This window comes from Corapipo altera, unplaced genomic scaffold, assembly GCF_003945725.1.
Source record: "Corapipo altera isolate COAL_440 unplaced genomic scaffold, ASM394572v1 257, whole genome shotgun sequence".
Lineage (NCBI taxonomy): Eukaryota > Metazoa > Chordata > Aves > Passeriformes > Pipridae > Corapipo > Corapipo altera.
In genome coordinates, this window is record NW_020885045.1 from 241300 (window position 1) to 250166 (window position 8867).

The following is an 8867-nucleotide window of genomic DNA, read 5'->3' on the forward strand; positions in this document are numbered from 1 at the left end:
CACCTCTCACATCCCCCTGCACCCCACACATCCCTACACCTCTCACATCCCTACACCTCTCACATCCCTGCACCTCTCACATCCCTACAACCCCTGCACCCCACACTCCTGCACCTCTCACATCCCCCTGCACCTCTGACACCCCAGCTCCTCTGACAGCCCTACAACCCCAGCACTTCTCACACCCCTGCACCTCTCGCATCCCTACAACCCCAGCCCTGCCCCTCTCCCCCCGCACCGCCGCCCTATTGACCGGGTCCCCGTTTGTCATTGTAGGCCGAGGGCGGTGCGGAGCCGGGGCAGCAGCCGCCGGCGGCCGCGGGCGGAGCGGGGCCGGGGCCGGGCGCGGTGCCGGGTGCGGTGCCTGTCCCGGTCCCTGTCCCTGTCCCGGTCCCGGTCCCGGCCCCGGCGGCCCCGGCGGGCAGCGCGCTGCGGGAGAACGGGGTCGGGCCGGCCGTGCCCCCCGGCCTGGGCACCGCTGAGCAAAGGGACACTCAGAGCTTCGAGACTCACATACAAGAAACAAGTAAGTGCCCGCGGGCCCCCTCTGTGCCGCCCCGGGGAGAGGGGGGGGAGCCCGGCAGCCCCCACCCGTTTGTAGCGACGTCTGTAGGGCTGTCCTGCCTTTCTTTTAATTCAGAAAATTGCCTTTTATCTTCCAGGCATCTAATGATGACATTCTGGTATCGTCTTCCATCCCCCCCCCCCTCCCCATCCCCTCTCCCTCCCGTCCCTCCCGCCCCCTCCCCGTGTCCCCCACCCCTGTGTCGCTGCAGATTGAATCTCACAAGCTGACGTTCCGTGAGAAGGCCAAGGCTCGCACAGACCACGGAGCTGAAATCGTCGTCTCCAAACCCCCCAACCTTTCCAGCAGCACCTCCCCCCGGCGCAGCACCTCTGCCAGCGAGAGCCTGGGCTCCGGCGCCTCCCCGTCACCGCTGCCGCGGCCGGCTGCCCCCGCCGCGCCCTCCCAGCAAGGCTTGTGACCCCCCGGCCCCGCTCCACGCGCCCCCGAGGACCCAGCTTGGCTCTCTTGACCCGGCCTCTGGCTTTAGGTGGGAAGGGACAGCGTTCCGAAGGGCGTCCCGGGGGCTCGGCCCTGCCCGGGCTCGGGGGTCCCTCCGTGGCTGGAAGGGGGTTTCCCTCCCTCCCCGTGCCCCGTCCCGTTGGCTTTGGGGGGGTCACTCCAGCGGTGGTGTCGCGTCGGGGCCGGGATCGAGCGGCTCCAGGGCTGTTCCAGTGTAGGGATGTGCCGGGGGCTGAAGCCAGGCCAGAGTTAACAGGGATAAGCTGTGATCTTTCTTTCTGTCTCTTTTTTTTTACCCCCTTTCCCTCCTCACCGCTTCAGTTGGATGCTGATATAAACCCTCCACACTCGTTAGGCTGTTTCAGCTGTTGACTTGAACCTTTTATTCTTTGTGACGACGTGTTGATGATTTATTGTGCTACGAGCCCCGTGCTAAGTTTCCTTTTCTCTTTCCTTCCTTCCCACCCCGTAGGAGAGTAGGGACATTAACCGCTGCTGCCGTGCTGGCTTCTTACTGACATATCCAGCCATTGTAACTTCCTCGTTGTTGTTTGGGGTTTCTTTCAATATTTTGAACCGGTGGAGCGAGTTCATGGGATTAAGCCATGTCTGGAACGAAGGGCACAGGGATGTGTTAAAGGCGAACTTGCTGTGAGAGCTCAGGTGGAGCCTGTGTTGACCTCAAGGAGATGCTCACAGCCCCTCCCCCGGGGGGTGCCCGGGGCCTCCTGCGTGTCAGCGAGGGAAAGGTGGTTTATTTATTAACTGGCACGGCCGGAGCCCTGGGATTCATCCCGGTTTTCCAGGGCTGAGGGGAGGCAGGAGGCTGCCGTGGCTGGTTGACGCAGGCCGGGAGTCCGAGGCTGAAGCAGGTCCTGGGGTGTGAGGGATGTGTGTGTGTGTGTGTGTGTGTGTGGTTTTAGCGAGGCTGATGGATGGGGACCGTCGGGATGAGCAGGAAAGGGCAGTGCCCGTCCCGGGATGGGCAGCGAGCCGGGAGCCCTGGGCTGGGCAGCGGGGCAGGGTTAGTGCCAGGGAGTTGCAGCTCTGACTAGGAAGGAGATTTTCCCCCACTCTTGGAGCTCCTCGTTTCGTGTTGCAAATGACACTAAAGAAATTAAATGTAAATAAATTAAAACAGGAAAGAAAAAAAAAAAGTGTTCTTGGGTGGTCAAACTAATTTAAAGAGGAAAAAAAAAACAAAAACAGAGAAAAGCGAAATAGCAAAACACTGGGATCAAAGAGAACTGAACCAGGCTGTGCTAAGGGGGGGCTGCTCCAGGAGGGGACAGAGGGAAGCCTGCAGCTTCTCATGCTTGTGGGAATATTTCTTTGGGAAGCCGACAATGACACGATAACCCAGAATCTGTATTTACACACAAAGATTCTTATTGCACTTGTATTTTTTATATTAAAGTTTGCATGATTTCTAATAAAATGGCATTAAAATGTACTAGTTTGCATCAAAGTCGTCTGGTAGTTTCATAAGTGCTTTTTGCTCTGAATACAAATTGAAACAATGCAGATTTGCACCTGAAAGGGGCGGTTATATATACCCTGGAGCCCTCCCAGTGCTTCCTTCCCTTCCTCTTCCTCCTCTTCCTTCTCCTCCTCCTCCTTCTCCTCCTTCTCCTCCTCCTCCTCCTCCTCCCCACCTCTCCACTCCCTCTGTGCCACATCCCTTTGATCCCAAACAGGGAACGTGCCATCGCTCCCTGCCCCCCTGTTGTCCGTGTGTGTTCCCAGCGTTCCCAGCACTGATCCCAGCCCTGGCTCCGGAAGGAGAAGCTGGAGCTGGGGTCGGGCCGGGCCCGGGACCCCGTTTCTCCGGCCCGAGCCGGTGCTGCCTGTCCCCTGTGTCCCCACCCCGGTATATATCACTGCCCTCCCGCTGGCGCTTCCTTCTTTCTCTCACTGCTAAATTCTAAACACCAGCTTCAGCTTGTCAGTCTTGGCTTTGGTTTGGTTTCTTTTTTTCCAACACTTGAATCCAGGGGAAGTTTGGAGGAGAGGGACTGAGGAGAGGAGCAGGCTGAGCCCCTGGGCAGGACGGGGCAGGGGCCGCGTGTTTCCCAAGCAATAACGTCCGTGTGCTCCGGGCAGGGGCTGGGGTGAGGGTCCTGAGCCTGCACGGTGAGCCTGGAGCCTGGTTTCCCTGCCTGGATCCCGGCTTCCCTGCCTGGAGCCTGCTTTCCCTGCCTGTGACCCACCAGCATGGGCTGGGAAGGGGCTGGAGCCGCTCTCCAGGCTCACCGAGCTGGCAGCAGGGTTTGTGCCGATGGGCAGCGGCCGGAGATGCTCGTGGGTAACCAAAGAGGAGGTGGAGGCTGAGATGTTGTGTCCCTCTTGCTGCTCTGCCCGGGGCACCCCGGGAGGAGGTTCCCTGAGTGCCCCGGGATGAGATTCCTGGGCGGAGGGAGGCAGCCGGGTCCCGGCCGTGGTTCAGGTGCTGCAGGAGGAAGGCAAGTGGCAACATTGCACTTTATCTTCTGAGATTGCAAAAAACAAACAGCAAACGAGCCCCCGTCCCCTGCAAAGGGACAGCGACATCACCTCTCCCCTGCACTGCTTTTATCCCATTTCCCGACTGCTGGGCAGCCCTGGATGAGGATTTGGCACCCAGGCCTGTCCCTGCCCGACACAGCCCCCGGCCCAGCTGCCCCCACCGGCCTGTGCTTCTGTGCCACTTCTCTAACACTTGTTGTGCCTGTGTTTAGCTGACAAACTAAATCCGGATACATTAGTTTGCTGTGGTGTTTCTAGGACAGCTTCAGTTTTAATATGGATTTCTTTTTTTGTATTTTCTCTTGAGGAAGCGGCTGTACATATTGCTGGGAAGGAGCCGTGTGTGCTGGAAATGGCTTTTCCTTTCTGGAGAGGTGGGATGAGCTGGGTGGTGCAGAGACCTGCAGAGACGCTGCTGGGTGGGAGGGGGCCGGCAGCTCCACCGAGGGCTGGAGGCAGCAAATTTGGGAAAAAATAGGAGTTGTGGTCTGAATTAGATGCAAGTTGAATGTACACGTTCCTGTCCTGAGCTGGCGCTGGGGGGTCCTGGCTTTGCAGGGGTGGCTGAGCTGAGCTGGGCTCAGGCTGGGCTGGAGGCTCAGCAAAGCCCTTCCCAGAGCTCGGGATGAGGGCGAGCGGCGTTTTGGAGGTGTCTGAGCTGCTGAGGGGATGGGGAGGGAGCAGGGCCGGGTGGGAGCTCCATCCCAGCTGGGGTCCCTCCAGGCAGGAGCCTCCCCCCTTTCCGGAGCCTGGTGTCTCCCTGCGTATCAGTGGCATATACAGTTACTTCGGGCTTTTTATACTGTTAAACAAGTACATTCAAGTAACAAGTTTGTGGGCTTGAGGCCACGGGAGCGGCGGCTCCGCTGCCGCCCCGGGCCGTGGCTCCCGTGGGTCGGGTCCTGACCGCAAACTGAATGTAGTTTTCTACGCTGACCCCCGGTGTTGTCCCCGCGTAGTGTCGGTGCGAGGGGGGCTCTGGGACCCCCCGCGTTTGTGTCGTTTAGGCAGAATTTCTAGTTTTCTTGGAGCTTGGTGGCAGTGACACCCTCGGGGGGACGGGGCGTCCCCGAGGGAAGGGCCGAGCCCCGGGAGCCGCTCCCGGTTGTCCAAAGGCAGGAGCTGGGGGGGCCCGGCGGCCTCGGGGCTTGGGAGGAATGTCCCCCCCAAGCCCTCCCGGCCCCGGGACCCTGCGGGTGGGGTGGGAAGCGGCTCCGGGAGGCAGCAGTGGGAATGCTCGGGCTCTCCTTCCTCCTCCCCACTGAACTCCGGCCGGGTGAGCGTTTCCCCCTCCCTCCCCCGGTGTCCGGGGCAGGATCAGACACGAGACTCCATCGTGCGCCCGTTGTGCTCGTCCCACCTTCGACATCACCTGCAGCTTCCATTGCCCGCACCGTAGGAACACCGGCCGGGCCCGAGGGGGGTCGGACACAGGACGGGGGGAGCAGAGCCCAGCCCGGAGGGTGGTCCCGGCTCCGGGCTCCCTCCTCGGTCTCGGGAAGCCACTAAACCTCTCTGCCTCAGCTCCCCCCTGCACGGGGGTGACACTCTTTACCTCACCGGGCTGTCGTGAGGCGTGAGCAGCGTGTGAGTGTTCTCAATGTGACGTGTTCCTGTTGTTTGTGTCCTAGGGTTGTTCTGCGGGGGTGCCCGCGGGGGCTGTCCCCGGGCAGGGGGAGGTCAGTGCTCGGTGTGAGACCACAGCTCTGGGGGGTGGGCTGGGGCAGAGCCCCCCGGCCTGGGGGGACCCACCCGTTTGGTTCTGCCTTTGTGTCTCACCCTCCCCGAGGGGCTGTAAGACCGGCGTCTCCTTAGCAACATTTCCTGACTTGATGTTGTGATTCTTACTATTGTAAAGGGTTGAAATAAAGCTTCTAGATGTTCCTCCTCAGCTTGGGCCTGAGTTTGTGGGGGGGGGAAAGCCGGGCAGGGCGCGGTGGCACAGTCAGGGGCACCTGAGATGCCGGTGGCACAGGAAGCCATAAGGAAAGGGGGAAGGAATTCGGTTGGATTCGATTCCTTCAGCCACAGAAAATCCCCATCCATGGCTTTGCTCCTCAAGCCTGGGATCAGAGGGGAGAGGTGTCCTGTGGGCACCCCCCGGGGCCAGTGAGAGCCCTCGGTGCCGGTGGCAGTGTGCCACAGCTGGCACAGCCGGGGGCAGAGCCACAGGAGCCGACCTTCCCCTCCTGCCCATCCCACCTGGCTTCTCTCGGAGTGGCCCGTGCCAGGCCCTGCACACACACCTGACCAAAGGGGAACCCCGGGGGGCCACCACCCCCTCACAGAAGGTGCCCCCGACCCACTCGTAGGAAGGGAAGGTTTCCACCCTGGCTCAGACTCATAGTCGGGACAGACACGACCTGGGACCCCACACAGCACTTGGACCCAAGGTCCAGGTCCCTGAGCAGCAGCAGCTCCTCTGCCCCTCCTCGAGCCCTGCCCTGGGAACAAACCCCCAGCCCAGGACACGCTCTGGCACTGCAGGGTGACTGTGTCCTGCCAGCTGACCCCACAGTGATCCCTCAGCCCCCCAGGCTGTCACTGACAGGGGGTCCCACAGTGCCAGGGCCCTTTAGCCCCCTCTGCCCTCCCCACCCACCTCCCCCCCAGCTCTGCACCTCTCCCACTGGAGAAGTGGCCAAAGAAAAGGCACAAAATTCCACATGTTGCAGTAAATAAATAAACAGCAAAAAAGAATGAAGAGGACAGAGGCAGTTCCTACTCTATCCCTTTTTATTGTCTTTAATCTATGTTGTAAAAAGATCCAGTATCACATAACAGCCACGGAAGTATCCCAATATCACACTAGTTCGGAACCATTTAGACAATAGCTTAGTCTTTTTTTTTTTTTTTTTTTTTTTTTTTTTTTTTTTTTTAAACCTGCTGGAAGGGAAAACCATACTGCCCATTATACAGGCCAAAAGAAACAAACACTGGTCAAATAATAGTGACAACCTCAAGCAAGTGAAATGAAGATGAGAAGTTTTGAGTGACCCCAGGCTGCAGGACTCCGAGGGCCCCTTGTGCTGGCACAGGGCACAGTGCCTTAAAGCCCATGAGCAGTAAATTAAATCAGAGAACTGGGAGAACCAAAGGGGGGCCCCGGGGCTGCTCTGCCGTTGTTCCAGGGGCAGGAACAGTCTCACTCCCACTGCCCGGAGCAGTGCCCGGCTGGGGCCCTCAGAGCCCTCAGAGCCCACCACCTCTGCTGCAGATACAAAGAGCATAAGAAATGGGAATAAAAAGGAATGACCCCAGGCCCCGCGGGCCCCTCCAGCGCCGGGGGCACAGCCCTCGCGCCCCGAGTCCCTCCTGGTACAAACGCCAGCGAAGCCTCACAACAGCCCTGTGAGGTAGGTCACTGTCTGACGGACAGAGAGTCCAAGGCAAAGCTGGGATTAAACTCCAGATTCCTCGTTGAGTGCTGTGCCTGTCGCAATCCTCCTTCCACGGAAATATGGTCCCTGTTCGTAGAAAACAAAGGTCTGTGCCTGCGCTCCCGGCGTCCCGCGGGAGGCCCGGCAGCTACAATCGCTCCTGTGTGCACAGGGGACAGGGATCGACCTCCTCGGCAAAGGGAGAACGGGAGATTTAAAAAAAAAATCATAGTAACAACGCAAGAGGACGAAAAGTACAGGCGGGTCGGGAAGGACGAGCCACATCTCACGCTCGTGACGCCACGACTGAGGGCTGGCAGGGCCCCGCTGGCAGGCTCGGAGATCCCCATGGAATGTCACCTCCATCCGGCGCCTTCGGGGCACGTGGAGAGTGGAGAGACGGCGATCCCTGCGCCGGAGCTGCCGGATCCAGGCTGGGCCTGGCACGGCCGAGATCCGTCCTCGTGGTGAGCCCGGAGGAGCTCTGGCAGCGAGCGGAGCGGCTCCAGCCCGGCCCCGTGGGGAGGGGGCACGGGACGGCCCCGGCGGCCGCGTCCTCGCTTCCATCAGGGATGGCGCTGGGCACGGAGGAGGCGGGTGGGTGTCCACGCAGCTCGGGTCCATCGGCACTCCCAGTCCATTCCCGCTGCTCTTCCCACGCGGTGACCATGCACGGAGCCGGCAGCAGGAGATTCAGACAACATTAATCTTCTAGGATGGAGAGAGATGACTTCACAAGGGATAAATAGAACTTTATTTAAATAAACATTTGTGAACATCTTTATACAAATTACAAGTCCCCACAGGAGCCTCCGGCTCCGCCTACGAGCCAAAGCTGCCGGGAGGGCCCTTGAGCAGATCCACCAGGATGTCGAGCAGTTGGCTGTGCTGGTGGTGCAGGTCCCCGGGGATCGCGGCCATCTCGTAGCACAGGCACGTCTCCACCATCTTGGACAGGGACACGCGGAAGTCGCGCAGCAGGCGGATGGTGTAGGAGTCCCCCTCCAGCACCAGGAGGTCGCTGTCCGTCAGGGACACGGTGGCTCTCCAGCCGTCATCTTGGGAGAGAGTGGAGGGGAGGGTGGGCACGGGGCTCACCCGTGCTGGCTGCTCCAGCCTCTCCACTGCTGCTACACAGCTCCTTCCCAGTTGTTTTAGACCAACAGGGACTCAGCTGGGCCAACAGCTCCCACAAAAGCCAGGCAGCACTCTGAGCACACACTGGGATCCTCCCAGTTTCCTGCAGGAGGCGACTGACGGCAAACCCGAGGGCTGGAGATTGACTGCAGCACTGCCAAACCCCCAGGGGCTGCAGGGACACGTCCCCAGGGACAGGTGGGATCGTGCCAGCTCAGCCTCTCCTTCCCCCAGAGAGGATGATCCAGGCACACAGGCCTACAGGCTCAGCCTGCTGGGGGTTGCCTTGTCTCCCTGCAGAGCTATAGCTGGGGACAGCTCACAAACCACCATTCCACGGCCCCACCACAGCAGCACCCGTCCCAAAGCAGGAGCTCGGAGAGCAGGGCAGGTCAAGGGCCTGGCAGAGCTCGGGTGCCCCCGGCAGCACTCACCTCGGACGTGGATGTCGGTGTCGGTCATGAGCAGCACGGCCAGCGGGTGCACCTGGGACGAGTCCCGCACGAACACACCCCCATTGGACTTGACAGCCATGAAATAGGTGAGCCAGCGGCTGTACAGCTTGGAGGCCTCCCTGCATGGACAGTCCTGTCAGCCACCGCCAGCTGGCACTGCCACAGGGGTGCTCAGCACAGCCAGGTTGGGCTATGGGGCTGGCACTGCCACAGGGGTGCTCAGCACAGCCAGGTTGGGGTCTGGGGCTGGCACTGCCACGGGGGTGCTCAGCACAGCCAGGTTGGGCTCGGGGCTGGCACAGCCACAGGGATGGTCCAGCACAGCCAGGCTGGGCTCTGGGGCTGGCACAGCCACAGGGATGG

General features: G+C 60.5%; 2 protein-coding genes across 7 annotated transcripts in view; one reads left to right on the forward strand and one right to left on the reverse strand.

Moving 5' to 3' along the window:
- The window catches only part of MAP4 (microtubule associated protein 4), a 115150-nt gene extending 109727 nt beyond the window's left edge, over nt 1–5423 (forward strand). For all 5 annotated transcript variants that reach the window (XM_027668561.1, XM_027668563.1, XM_027668565.1 and 2 more), the window contains one exon: nt 777–5423. In XM_027668561.1, coding sequence (XP_027524362.1) covers nt 777–986 — 210 coding nt within the window. In that variant the 3' untranslated portion in view covers nt 987–5423. The remainder of the gene's footprint in view (nt 1–776) is intronic.
- A 2216-nt stretch (nt 5424–7639) lies between these two features.
- DHX30 (DExH-box helicase 30) overlaps nt 7640–8867 on the reverse strand; it is a 25953-nt gene continuing 24725 nt past the window's right edge. For both annotated transcript variants that reach the window (XM_027668578.1, XM_027668577.1), the window contains exons 18-19: nt 8484–8623; nt 7640–7970 (exon numbers count right to left, since the gene is read on the reverse strand). In XM_027668578.1, the coding sequence (XP_027524379.1) occupies nt 7735–7970; nt 8484–8623 (376 nt within the window). In that variant the 3' untranslated portion in view covers nt 7640–7734. The remainder of the gene's footprint in view (nt 7971–8483; nt 8624–8867) is intronic.